The following is a 15311-nucleotide window of genomic DNA, read 5'->3' as shown; positions in this document are numbered from 1 at the left end:
AAGGAAATTATAAAAGAAAAACTGTAAGTTTGACTCTCTCAAAATTAACTTTTATCATTTGGAAGGCACTGTTACGGAAATGAGAAGGCAAACTACAGACAAAAGAAATATGCAAAACATACATCTAAGAAAGGACTGTGGATCTAGAATATATAAAGATCTCTTAAGACTCAATAATAAGAGAACAAGCAATAAACTAAAAAATAAAAATAAAAAGCCAATTAATTTTGACAAACACATGACCAAAGAAGATATGCAGATGCCTAATGAGCATGTGAAAACATGGGTTATCATTAGTCTTTAAGCTAGTGGAAGTTAAAACCACAATGAAAATCCACTACACACTCATAAGAATGGCTAAAATTAAAAACCACTGACAATATCATGGATCAGTAAGGATGTAGAGCAACTGGAGTTATGAAATATTGCTATAGTGGGAGTGGAAAATGGTACATCATCTTGGAAAATAGTTTAGCAGTTATTTACAAAGTTAAATATGTACTCATCAAATGATCAAGTACTTCCACTCATATATTTACCCATAAATGAACATACATCTACAAAAGACTTCTAGGCGAACAATTGCATTGGTAATAACCCAAAGCTGTAACAACCCAGTTGTCTCCCATCTGGGGAATGGATAAACAAACTGCTGTATATGCTATATAATGGAATACTAATCAGCAATAAAAAGGGAACTTTGATATATGCAACAACATGATGAATCTTAACAATAATTATGCTGATACAAAAGAACACAGCCTGTGTGATACGAGTTTTACAAAAATCTAGGAAAAGCTAACTTACACTGACAGTTGATCATTACTTGCCAGAAGCCAAGAGCTGGGAGTAGGTGATTACAAAAGTACATGTGGGAAATTTGGGGGGTGATGGAAATATTCTATATCTTAATTGTGGTGGTGGGGAAAAGGATAAAAAATGACTTCAAAACTCATAGAATTTTCTGCTTATAATTGGTAAATTTTACTGTATATAAATTATATCTCAAAAAAGCTGACCAAAATAGATACATAATGCAGGGAGATGCACAGTATTCTTGGAGTAGTGTAATTTGCAGAAGTAAATGGAGTGAATCAGTTCTAAATACACCCTCTGCTTAAGCTCTGTTTGGCCACACATCAATGAAGATGTCCTCTATGGTCACTGCCTTGCTGCATATTTCCTTAGAAACAGTAGTAGGGAGGCAGAGGTGCCTGGGTGGCTCAGTCAGTTAAGCATCTGACTCTTGATTTCAGCTCAGGTCATGATCTCAGGGTTGTGAGATCAAACTCTGATTCAGGCTCTCACTGGGCATAGAGCCTGAGATTGAGCCCCTCGTGGGGCTCCATGCTGGGTGTGGAGCCTGCTTAAGATTCTCTCTGCTCTCCCTCTGCACCTCCCCACTCCTCCCTCCCTCTCTCTCTCTCTCAAAAAGAAAAAAAAAATAGTAGGGAGGCAGGTAGTGTGCTTTATTCAACTCTGGATTGCCAGTGACTAAATAATGTTTACATCTACTACATACTTTCAGTGACATTTGTAAATAAGAATTTACACACAAACTCCTAAAACACTTTTTACATTCATTGATTAGGCAGGCAGTGCCATTATTTCATGACAAAAAAAAAAATTAACAAATTTTAGAGATCATGTTTGAATAAGCAACTTTTAATTCATGATACAGGTATTTTTTTTTAAGATTTTATTTATTTGAGAGAGAGAGACAAAGAGTGAGAGAGAGAACACAAGCAGTGGGAGGATGGAGAAGGAGGGAGAGGGAGAAGCAGACTCCCTGCTCAGCAGGGAGCCTGAAGCAGGGCTCCATCCCAGGACCCTGGGATCATGACCCAAGCCGAAGGCAGACCCTTAATCAACTGAGCCACCCAGGTGCCCATGGTATTTCATCTGTTCATTCATCAAATCCTCATTTTTAATAATAAGGAAATAACTATTAAGTCTTGTATTTTAATATCTTTTAGTTGGAAAATAATTCTATAAGCATCAACTAAATTCTTCAACATCAACTGCTTTACACCCTTTACATAGGAAAACTTCAGAGTTCCTCTATGTTTGAATTATGGAGAATTAACTCATTCTTCTGGAGAATTTTATTCCACATACTAATTATTAAAAACATAAAAAATTAACTTACTGCTTATAAAACTAAATATATGGCCAGTATAAGAAATGACAATTAGCCAATGAGTTTTAAAAAGATGTGTATTATAAAGCAAAAAAGCAAAACTTCTTGACATTACATCTTAAAGCACGTGGAAAACTTTGAAATAAAACTGCAAAATAAATAGCATACTTACAATCTGTTGCCATGCGAAATTGAGAAGAAAGTGCTTGAGTAACTGAATTCCAAAAAGTGTACAAAATTTCAGATTGTCCATCCTGTGACCCAAAAAAGGGGATGTATTCATTAATTATTAAAACTGTAATGGATAAGCTATAACATTAAAATTTTATTAAAAATGTATTTAAATGAAATCTTCTAACGTATCTATTAAACAATGGAATTAAGTAACTAAGTGGAAATGTATCGATGACTCAAATTATGTTTCACGTCCTCATGTTCAAGTAATCAGTCATCATCCTCTGCTTCCTACTAGTTGTGTGAGCTTGGGCAAGTTGTTTAATCATTCTGAGCCTCCTTCCATCTGTAAAATGGTGATACAGTACTGCATTTCATTGCAGTATTATTATAAGGATTAAAAAGTTTACAAGAAGTAGTGTTGGGACAGTACCTGATATATAATAAGCCCTCAGTGAATTTAGTTATTATTATAATTATTATTACCATCTTCCTTACATATACAGAAGGCAACTGTGTGACCATAACAAAATGATGAACAAAGCAAGCTAGACCAGAATGATCACCAGGGCATAATTCACGAATTACAAAAGAGAACTGCCTAAAGTATAAATACAGTTAAAAGGTTTTTTTAAAAGATGTATTTATTTATTGAGAGACAGAGAGTACGAGTGGGGGAAGAGCAGAGGCAGGGAACCTTTCAAGCAGACCCCCTTCTGAGTGAGGAGCTGACTCTGGCTGGATCCCACAGCCCATGAGATCATGAACTGGGCTGAAACCAAGAGTCAGATGTTTAACCAATTAAGCCACCCAGGTGCCCCCAGTTAAAAAAATTTTTTTAAAGTCACAGGAATTACTACTATCCAGCACAATACTTCATTCAATTTTGAACAACATACTTTAATACTGTTAAACCAGAATCACACTTCTAGATATTTTACTAAGTACTTTTAAGGTACTTCTTTTTTTTTTTTTTTAAGATTTTATTTATTTATTTGAGAGAGAGAATGAGATAGAGCATGAGGGGGGAGGGTCAGAGGGAGAAGCAGACTCCCTGCTGAGCAGGGAGCCCGATGCGGGACTCGATCCTGGGACTCCAGGATCACGACCTGAGCCGAAGGCAGTCGCCCAACCAACTGAGCCACCCAGGCGCCCACTTTTAAGGTATTTCTACATGTGTGGTACACAATATCAAATTGCTAATATTCTATGTTTGAGGTATGAAAATGACAATTCATATTCTTAGCCCCAATAACAATAAAATACACCTAATATTCAAATATGTCATAAAAATGAGAAAATTCTAATTGTTTTATTTTGGACTTTCCACAAATAAAATTCCAATTTTCAAGGTTATAAAAGAAAAAATGACCAATGAAAAGTACTGATTTCTCATTTTTATACCTACGCACACATACTTCTGTTTTCATTATTTGTTTCTTTAATAAATCTTTTGCTTTGAATTCAACTGAGTATTGTATGCCATAAAAAAGGCAAATCAAGTAATTGTTCACTTCTTACACAGTGATCAGAAAATAAGATTCAGAGTCCTAAGATTTTATGTGATATATGTGTACTGCATATCATGCACCTTAAAGGAAATGTTTTCATATTAAAAAACTTTTGTAATATACCACATTAACAGAATGAAGGACTAAAAGCAAGCAATCATCTCAACTGATGCACACTAAAGCATTTGACAAAATTCAACACCCTTTAATGATAAAATCACTCAAAAAGCTAGGAACAGAAATTACCTCGACATAATAAAGGCCATATATGAAAAATCCAGTAAGAAAAGTAAAATGGTGAAAAACTGAAAGCTTTTCCGCTGGATAAAGAAAATCTGATGACTATATATCTAATTCTACACACACATACATACCCTTAGGGAAGAAAACTTGGATCAATCTTGCTTAAGAATACAAATACAAAATGAAAGCAAATTGATTTCAACAGGTATTAAAATAATTATTTGAATAATCTAAACAAGTAGGATTTATGTCCCCAATGTAAACATTATTTAGTATTAGGAAACCTATTAATATCTTAATATCTTAATGTCTCCAATAAGGAAATCCACAGAATAATTTAGCTGAGTGAATTCAAGGTAATTAATACTCTTAATAAAATACTTCATACACAATCATATTTTTAAAAAATTCATAGAAAATGATGCATAAAATGGTGGTAAAAAAACCCACAAAAATTAGGGGTGCCTGACTGGCTCAGTTGGTAGAGTTGGTAGAACATGTGACTCTTGATCTTGGGGTTGTGAGTTCAAGCCCCATGTTGGGTGTAGAGATTACTTAAGAAAAAATACAGTATTTTCTCTCTTAACTATTTTTAAGTGTACAGTAGTATTAATTGTATGTATCTCATTGTACAAGAGGCCTCTAGAACTTTTTCATCTTGCAAAACTGAAATGCTATACCTACTAAACCCTTCATTCTCCACCCCCCAGCTCCTACCAACCACCTATCCTACCTACTTTCATTTTCTAACTACTTTAGTATACCTTATGTACGTGGAACCATGTCTTTTTGAATGGTTTATTTATCACAATGTCCTCAAGTTTCACCCATGTTGTAGCATGTGACAGGATTTCCTTCTTTCTTAAGGCTGTGTGTGTGTGTGTGTGTGTGTGTTCATCCATTGATGGACACTAGGATTGTATCTATCTCTTGGCTATTATGAATAATGGTGCAATGAACATGGGTGAGCAGATACCTCTTCCAGATCCTGTTTTCAATTCTTTTGGATATGTATCTCCAGTAGTGAGATTGCTGGATCACATGGTAATTCTATTTTTAAATTTCTGAGGAACTTTCCATACTATTTTTCTCAGCAGCTGTACCATTTTACTTCTCCTCAACAGTGCACAAGGGTACCAATATCTCCATATCCTCACCAATATACTGTTCTTTGATGAATGTGAGGTGACATCTCATTATTTTGATTTGCATCTCCTGATGGATGACTAGTGAGGCTGAGCCTTCTTTGGAGAAATGTCTATTCAAGTCGTATTTACACATTTTTTAATACAGTTTTTTTGTTGTTGTCGTTGAGTTGTGGGAATTCTTTACATATTCTGGACACCAATCCTTTTTTTTTTGAGAGAGAGAGAGAGAGAGCACATGAGAGGGGGAGGGCCAGAGGGAGAAGCAGACTCCCCGCTGAGCAGAGAGCCCGATGCGGGACTCGATCCCGGAACTCCAGGATCATGACCTGAGCCGAAGGCAGTCGCTTAACCAACTGAGCCACCCAGGCGCCCTGGACACCAATCCTTTAACTGATATATGACTTACAAGTATTTTCTCCCATTCTGTATGTGGCATTTTCATTCCTTTGTCACACAGAGTTCTTTTTTTTTTTTTTTTAAGATTTTATTTATTTATTTATTTGACAGAGAGAGACACAGCAAGAGAGGGAACACACAGACAGAGGGGGAGTAGGAGAGGGATAAGCAGGCTTCCCGTGGAGCAGGGAACCTGATGTGGGGCTGTCACACAGAGTTCTGAAGTTTGATGTAATCCCCTTGGTCTGTTTTTGCTTTTGTTGCCTGTGATTTTGATGTCTTATGCACGAAATCACTGCCAAGTCCAATTTCATGAAGCTTTCCCTTTCTTTTAGGAGTCTTAAAATTTTAGGTTTTACATTTAGGACTTTAATTCATTTTGAATTAATTTTGTATATGGTATAAGGTAAGGGTGCCTTTTTTTCTTTTGTGCAAGGATATCTAGTTCTTCACAGCACCATTTGTTGAAAGACTAGTGACAGATAATTTGTGTGACCCTCTTTATTCTATATACCATTACTTGTTTTGTTTTATCTGAAGTTAATACTATCACTATTGCTTTCACTTGAGAAATGTTTGTCACTCCATTTATTTTTATTCTATATTGTTTGCTTTTGATGGGTGTCTTATAAATAACACATATTTTAATTTTATTTTTAAATATAATTTTTGTCTTTTAATAAGAAATTACAAACCAAATATGTTTACCTACTAGTTGTTCTTGCTTTTATCATTTCATTTTATGCTTTCTTTGTATTTCCTTTGTTTTCTGTGTTTGTTCTGTGGATTATTTTTGTTTGCTTTTATCTTCCCCAGAGGTTTTTTTCCTTGTATTTCTTTCAGATGTGTCATTATTCCTACAATTAACCATAAATTCCTTTGAGGTAAATCATCTTTTGTAATTCCATAGAACTACTGAAACAGATTTCTAGAAATAGCAGAAATTCTTCAAGGCTTTAGAGAATTGTCAAAATAAACAAGAAAATTCTAATTCCTTGACACACTCTTTTAAAAGAAAATACTGAGTCCCAAATAATATCGCTACTTCTTCCTTCTTAGTGAGAAGTCACTCAACACTTGAAATCCATGAAGTATATACTTTTAATCAGAGAACCCAGACAAACCTTGGCTAAGATAATGACATTTTCTGAATGTGCATTATGGAACAGGCACTATGGGATGTTATCTCATTTAAACCTTAAAACAACCCCTGAAATGTAAACTCTAGAACAGCAAAGGCACCATTTTTGTCTGTTTTACCACTGTAATTTCAGCACTGAGAATGTGACCCAGACATAAAAGACACATAATAAATATTTATTGAGTGGATGAAAAAATCTCAAAAGAAGGCATTCTTAGTCCCTTTCTAGAGAGAAAACAGAAGCTCAAAAAGATAAGGTGACCTGCTTAGAATTAAATAGAAAGTAGCAGAACTGGGATTTGATCTAAGGTCTGTTTGATATATAAAAATATTATTCTTCCTTAATTTGACTTATGAAGCCTTTATGACTTGATTTTCTCAGCCTATTTTTCCTGCTTCACACCACTGAGGTCAAAGATTCAACCACACTCAAATTCTTTCAGGTTCTTGAAGGTTCTTTCGTAGCCTCTCTTAGTTAGCAGCTTTTAAAACCTGCACCTTCTTTCAGAGTTCAGTTTAGGTGTTTCCTCTCTTGGTTGCCCTAGGTTTGACACACTCTGTTATATACTTCTATAGCATCCCATATTCCCCATCATACTGATATTTTCCTATGTGAGTAAAGAAACAGAGTAGTGGTTAAGAAGAGGAACTCTGGAGCCAGAATACTGAGGTTCAAATCCAGACCTTACCACTGACTGTGACTGAGGGTAAGTTAATTTCTTTATACTTCAGTATCCTCATCTATTAAATGGAAACCAATTTCATACATTTACCATGAAGATTAAATGGGTTAATTCTGATGAAGTGCTTAAAATGGTGCCTGGCATAGGAAGCACTATATAAATATTTGTCATCACTGCTAATACTCTTTGTAATATATAATCAAAATAACTAATATGTCTCACTGTATCTCCAGTGACTGCTGCATACTACTATCTACTATTGTGATGGTTACTTTTATGAGTCAACTTGACCGGCTATGGGGTGCCCCAGGTATTTGTTCTACATACTTCTGGTGTGTTTGTCAGGGGATTTCTGGATGAGTTTAACAGTTGAATGGGTAGAATGAGTAAAGCAGAAAGCCCTCCCTAATGTGGGTGGGCCTCATCCAATCAGTTGAAGGCCTAGGAGATCAAAAAAGGCTAAGAGAGAATTCCTTCTGCCTGACTTTCTTCAAGCTGGAATATCAGCTTTATGACTTAAACTGAAAGACTGGCTCTTCTTGGGTCCTCAGCCTGCGGACCTTTGGGCCAGAACTACACTATTGGCTCTCCTGGGCCTCAAGCCTTTGGATTCAGAGTGGAACTATACCATCAGTTCTCCTAGGTCTCCAGCTTACTGACTGAGATGTTGGGACTTACAAGCCTCCAAAATGGTGTAAGTCAATTCTTTAAAATAAATCTTTCTCTCTCTATGTGTATACAGATCTTACTGATTCTGTTTCCTTGGAGAACCTTTATACAACTGTTGAAAAAAAAAATGAATGAATCAATCAGTCAACCAATCAGTCAAGTCCAAAGACTTGTCATACTAAGAGCTAGAGTCAGTTACCATAGATGTATACTGAAAAGCACACACAGTTGTTGGAACAAGAAAGGACATGAAAAGTGCTTCAGAAAGACAAAATATGAGGAGGCAGATTCAGACAGATTGGAAAAGTTTAGAAGATAATAATGAAAATGTAGATTCGGGGGTAGGATATTACATCAAAGAGTTTATATATATGTATATACGCTTCTGTATATGATGTGCACATACACACACACATATATATTATATAATTCTGCCAAAATGTAAAGAGATGTTAGCTTTATTTATCAAAGAATTATCAAAACTTTTGTCAAAGCCAAAATATATTAAAATACAGCTGCAAAAAATAATATAAAGATACATAAAAAATCATTTTACTTACATTTTTAAACCAAATTAGCATGTCATATAATTGCTCCTAAGTATGTTGAAACAAAATTAATTCTACTAGATTTTAATAATTCAATTAGATTTCAACTGGAAGGATATTTGATATTAATCTATTTATAATCTACATCCAATACTGTCTCACTCTCTTAGTCTATTTGGGTTGCTGTAACAAAAATGCCATAAACTGGGTGACTTATAAACAACACAAACGTTTTTCTCACAGTTCTAGAGGCAGGAAGTCCAAGATCATAGTCCTGGCAGATTCAGTGTCTAGTGAGGACCTTGTTCCTTATAGATGGCTGTTTTCACTGTAATCTCAAATGGTAGAAGAGAGGAGCTAGTTCTCTGCAGTCTCTTTATTGTGAAGGCTCTACCCTCAGGACCTAATCACCTCCTAAAGGCCCCACCTCCTAACAGCATTGCCTTGGGGGTTAGGATTTCAACATATGAATTTTATGGGAATAGAAATATTCAGACCACAGCACTTTCACTAAGTTCAATGCAATCAGGTTATCAGATCATTTTTGGGAAATGTCTGCAACTTAAAAAAAAACTCTTGGCTTAGTTTCTTAGTAATAAATAGAAACAACACTATAATTCTGAAACTTAGTTGGACCTTTGGCTGAGACCAATAAGCTGCAAATAGCGCAAAAATCAGATATATTTTTAAAAATATAAATAGTAGGGGCGCCTGGGTGGCTCAGATGGTTAAGTGTCTGCCTTTGGCTCAGGTCATGACCCCAGGGTGCTGGGATCGAGCCCCACGTCCGGCTCCTGGCTCAGTGGGGAGCCTGCTTCTCCCTCTCCCTCTGCCTCTCCCCTTGCTCATGCTCTCTCTCTCTGTATCTCGAATGAATAAATAAGATCTTTAAAAAAAAAATATATATATATATATATATAAATAGTATAGGGGTGCCTGGCTGGCTCAGTTGGTAGAGCATATAACTCTTTTTTTTTTTTTTTTAAAGATTTTATTTATTCACTTGACAGAGAGAGAGACAGCGAGAAAGGGAACACAAGCAGGGGGAATGGGAGAGGGAGAAGCAGGCCTCCCGCCGAGCAGGGAGCCCGACGCGGGGCTCGATCCCAGGACCCCGGGATCATGACCTGAGCCGAAGGCAGACGCTTAACGACTGAGCCACCCAGGCACCCCGAGCATACAACTCTTAATCTTAGGGTTGTGAATTCAAGCCCCACACTGGGTGTGGAGCCTACTTTAAAAAAAATTTATATATATATATGTACATATACATATATATAGTATAAAAATAAAATATACAGGAATTCTAAAACATTTATGTTCGGATAAATCTGTTACTGAGAAGAACAGCTTGATCTTTGACTGCTTTTGTCATTAATTTTGACTTAATTAAATATAGAAACTTAGAATGACAATACTTGGACAAAATTGATTTCAAAGCAGATATTATTCAGTTTATCTTTATAATATGGACACTACCATGGGTTTTCTTGCTAAAATGTGTTTCATAGTACCTTACTGCATATAATTATAAGGTCCAAACCTTCAAGTGAACATTCTTGCACTGAGGTGTGGCGAAAGGGCATGGGCTCTGAAGTAGAATAACCTTGACTTACACCCAAGGTCTGCCACTTATTGGCTCTGAAACCTTGGGCCGTCCTTTATCTTTCTGAGCTTGTAAGCTATGTAAACAATAGGGATAATAATAACCTATAGAATTTACTGTTACAAAGAGTCAGGATATCTTGGGCTAGATTCCAAGGAAGACTAGAATTTACCATACAGATGGGAAGAAGAGATGAGCAGAGAGCATTCCAGACAGAGGGATGAATGGAGCATAAAGATGTGAAAAGCATTTTCTTTCTTTTTTTTTTTTAACTAATCTCTACACCCAACATGGGGCTCAAACTCACAATCCTAAGATCAGGAGTCATATGCTCTACCAACTGAGCCAGCCATGTGCCCCAGGAAAAGCATTTTCTATTCTCTGAGTGCATAGTGAGCATTCAGGAAAAAGGGAAGTGGTGAGGATAGAAAGTAAGACAAGAATCAGATCAGGAAGTGTCTTTTTTTTTTTAAAGATTTTATTTATTTATTTGACAGAGAGAGAGCGAGAGCAGGAACACAAGCAGGGGGAGTGGGAGAGGGAGAAGCAGGCCTCCTGCCGAGCAGGGAGCCCGATGTGGGGCTCCATCCCAGGACCCTGGGATCATGACCTGAGCCGAAGGCAGACGCTTAACGACTGAGCCACCCAGGCGCCCCAAGAAGTGTCTTAATTCATCCTGTAGATACCAGTGAAATATTTAAGGATTTTAATGAGAGAATAGCATGATTCATCTTGTGTTTTAGGTAAATCACTCTGATAATAATGTGGAAGATGAACAATATGTGGGGTAGTGGTGAGCCTGCAGATAAGATCAGTTATGAATCTGTTGAAAAAAAAAATGCAGGTGAAAGGAACTTTACTATGGCAGCAGGAAAACTGATGGGGCTTGATGAACAACTAAATACATTTATGAAGGACTAAGACTAGATATATTTGTGTAGGACTAGGCAGATGGGAGATTGATCAACCAAAATGGAATTTTAACAGGGGCAGCAGGTGGGTAGAGAAAGATTAGCTCATTTAGATTTATGCTTCTAGAATCTGTGGGGCATCCAAGTGAAGATGATCTAAGCTAGTAAATATGAATCTCTTGCTAAAGAACAAGATCTAAGCTGAAGAAATAGATTTAGGTGTTATCAGCATTTGGAGGCTGTAGAAGCTGTTAGCATCTGTGAGCTTTTCTACTGATCGCATGTAGCATGAGAAGGAAAAAAAATGTTGAGGATGGGACCTAGGAGAACAACATTATTTAAAGGTTAGCCGAAGAAATAATTCAGAGTAGAGAGAAAGGAGTAAATGTAGACAGTTACGCGCCCCCCCCCCCCCAAAAGACTGGTCACAAGTTAGTAACTGCTAAAGCTGGATGATGGGTACACTGTCAATCACTGTCCTGTACTTTGGCTCTCTACTTTGGTGTAGGCCTGAAATTTTACAAATAAATTATTTCCAAAGGAAGGGTAGGTGGAGGAAGAAGAGTCAATAAACGATTCTGAGCAGTAGTATCTGTGAAGGAGGAAAGCACTAAGCAGAAGAACAGTTATTGCCTCAAAGGAGTGAAATAAGAGAGGATAATAGAGGTGAGATGAATGACTTAGTAGTTGGGTCATCAGAATGAATTTAACAAGAACTGTTTCAATGCAGTAGAAGCTTGATTTCAGTCGTTTGGAGCAAAACAGAAATAAGAAAGTAGATACACAAAGTAGCTTACTAAAACCTGGGCACGAAGGGGAAAAAAATACTTAGGTGGAGATAGAGGACCAAGGGTTTATTTTAATTTTGGTTTTAGATGGTAGACCCTTGAGAGGAAGTAGCCAGGAAAGGCTGGTATTGGAGAAACCAGAGAATGTTCTAGGAAAGGGTAGACTATAAAACAAAAGTAAAGGGGTAAGTCTGAGAAAAAGAAAAAAAAGATACAATCCACCTATATCTTTGAGACAGAGAGAGAGGTGAGGATCAGTTCAGATAGAGTTTATAAGTTAGTGCTTAATGAGAGAAGGTCAGAGGGAAGCGGAGGAGTTAAGATCAAAAAAGAAGAGAAAGTAAAAGATTGAGCAAACATTCTGTGCCAGAGATCTCTGTGGAGAGATCATGTTGTGAGTAAGAAAGCCTGCAGACTTGATCAAAGAAACCAAATATATAGGAATTTTAAATTAGCTCTTAATCATCTTCTGCATTCAAAGCAGAGGGATCCTGGTGAAGCAAATAGAAGGCCAAGAAAAAAAAATTATTTTACTGGAAAATATCCTTCAGGGAGAAACATTTTGCTGTGTCAATTACAAAAGAAGGCACACACAAATTCAGTAGGGACTTCAAGATGAACACCACAGAGCAAAATGAGAAAACCTATACAAAAGAATTTTGGCTGAAGTCAAAATGTTGGCTTTTATATGCATATTGTTCAAAGAAAAAGAATAATACTTTTGGTACATTCTACTGTTTTTAAAATGGGGGATTAGACTAAAGTGGTAGGGGGAAGGGGGCGCCTGGGTGGCTCAGTTGGTTAGGCAACTGCCTTCAGCTCAGGTCATGATCCTGGAGTCCCGGGATGAGCCCCGCATCAGGCTCCCTGCTGAGCAGGGAGTCTGCTTCTCCTTCTGACCCTCCCCCATCTCATGCTCTCTCTCTATCTCATTCTCTCTCTCAAATAAATAAAATCTTTAAAAATAAATAAATAAATAAAGTGGTAGTGGGAGGTAGTGAAAAGTAGTCAGATTTCAGATGCCTTTTGAAGGTTGAACAGATAGGGCTTGATATAAAATGTATACAGTTAAACAAAAACTATATACAAAATGTTAACAGATTATCTCTGGGTGATAGGATTAAATATGATGGTTTCTTCATTCTTTTTAATTTTTTGGAGGAGTAATTAGATAATCTAACTTAATTATAAATAGAAGAATAAATTTTTGATGTAAAATATTCAATACTGAAATAAATAAGGCCAAAATTTAAAGTTCCTCTTCAAACTCAAATCCCATACTCTTCCCTAGAGAGTACTGTTAAACTACAGTGCAAAAGAGTTTTAAAGCCCTTTCTATATAGTTTATTGTATTGCTCAACCTTTTTTCATTATTGCCCCTTCAAAGAGAACACTAAATTAAATAAGTGCATACAAATATAGAAAAAATATATCATGCTTATATAATTATGGTGTACTTAATTTAGTTTCTCGCTAATAAGAGAAATTAAATACTAATAAGATTTTGTAGGGCAAGGTTGAGCTGTAGAGGACACAAACCATTATAATATCTAAGATGTTTTGTACCTCCTCACTCCCCGCAAAACAAAACAAAACAAAACAAAACAACAGAACTATTTCTCTCTCTTGGGGTCAAGATTGCCCTTGTTGAGAATGCATGGCTTACTGGTATTTAAAATTTCAAATTAGATTTAGTATGAGCCATACTCTCCTTAAACCCAGTCCATTGGCTTCCCTTGCCATATTCTTTTTGGTTTCATCCTCCTCCTGGAATACTCCTTGTTGCCTCCTTTGTCACAGTGTTTCCCAAACTCACCCAGTGGAAAATATTTTTTGATATGCACTCTAAAATATGTTTACTTACTTAAAATTATACAAGTACTACTATGTTAAGATACATACAATATAAAATATATGAAATAGTTTAAAGGGTAAGACTTTTTAAATGTATGGGTAGAATTATAACTATCTTTCTCCATGTCAAACTGCATACACCTCTTTGGAAAATATGGTTCTATATGAATTTTATAAGTTGCATTTTCTTTAGACTTTGTCTAGGTACCTTTTTTTCTCTATAGCCAATTTCATCCATTATCATGGCTTTGACTGCCATCTATAAGATCATGTCTCTCAAATTTATGTCTCTAGCCTCGGCCTCTCTTCTGAGCTTCAGTTCCACATATTAATGTGCCTAACTGACATCTTCACATGGATGTCACGTGAATGAAACCTGAACATAGAGCTCATTATCTTTCCTCTTTTTTTTTTTAATGTAGGCTCCACACCAAGCATGGAGCCAACGTGGGATTTGAACACACGACCCTGAGATCAAGACCTGAGCTGAGATCAAGAGTTGGACACTTAATCAACTGAGCCCCCTCATCATCTTTCCTCTTAAATATGCTTCTCAGTTTATGATCCCAAATGAAATCACTACTATCTCCCGGAACCTTTCTCAAACCAGAACAAAGTCATCTTGATACCTTCTCCATCTCACCATTTCTAATATATTACTAAGATGTATCAGTTTTATCTCCTAAGTAATTCTCAATCCACTTGTCTCCATTTTCACTGCCATCAATGTTAATCATTGTTACAGGCCAAATCCTTTCCCCACAAAATTCATATCTTGAAGTCCTAAGCTTCCCATACCTAAGAATGTGACCTACTGAGAGATACAGTCTTAAGAGAATTAAGTTACGGGGCGCCTGGGTGGCTCAGTTGGTTAAGCGACTGCCTTCGGTTCAGGTCATGGTCCTGGAGTCCTGGGATCGAGTCCCACATCAGGCTCCCGGCTCGGCAGGGAGCCTGCTTCTCCCTCTGACCCTCTCCCCTCTCATGCTGTTTCTCTCTCTCTCTCTCAAATAAATAAAATAAAATCTTAAAAAAAAAAGAGAGAATTAAGTTAAAATGGAATCACTGGGATGGACCCTAATCCAATAAGAGGAGGTTATCTGAACACAGACACATATAGAAAGAAGATGGTCTGAAGACACAGGAAGAGGACAGCCATTTACAAGCCAAAAAGAGAGGCCTGGAACAAAAAGAGATCCTTCCCCAGCAGCTCTCAGACAAAACCAACTCTGCCAAACACCCTGACCTCAGACTTCTAGCCTCCAGGTATGAGAAAACAAATTTTTTTTTGTGAAGCCACTCAGTTTGTGGAACTTCATTACAGCAGCCCTAGGAAACTAATACAACCCTCGTTATCTCTTTCTGAATTCCTGCAACAGGCCACCTTTCTCTAGAGTTAGCCCCCTTCAATCTATACCCCACAGTGTAATTAACATTAAAAACTATAAATATGAATCATGTCACTTGTGCTTAGGATAAAAGTTCAAAATCTGTAAAAT

At 36.7% G+C, this 15311-nt stretch overlaps 1 protein-coding gene across 2 annotated transcripts in view; it reads right to left on the bottom strand.

Annotated features, from left to right (window-relative positions):
• The window catches only part of COG5 (component of oligomeric golgi complex 5), a 307147-nt gene that overhangs the window by 82972 nt on the left and 208864 nt on the right, over window positions 1-15311 (bottom strand). For both annotated transcript variants that reach the window (XM_035020357.1, XM_035020356.1), the window contains one exon: window positions 2313-2394. In XM_035020357.1, the coding sequence (XP_034876248.1) occupies window positions 2313-2394 (82 nt within the window). The remainder of the gene's footprint in view (window positions 1-2312; window positions 2395-15311) is intronic.

This window comes from Mirounga leonina, unplaced genomic scaffold, assembly GCF_011800145.1.
Source record: "Mirounga leonina isolate KUSES-001 unplaced genomic scaffold, KU_Mleo_1.0 Mir_174, whole genome shotgun sequence".
In the NCBI taxonomy this organism is placed as follows: Eukaryota; Metazoa; Chordata; class Mammalia; order Carnivora; family Phocidae; genus Mirounga; species Mirounga leonina.
Note: the sequence above shows the minus strand (reverse complement) of the source record. Positions and strands in the feature narration are given on the sequence as shown.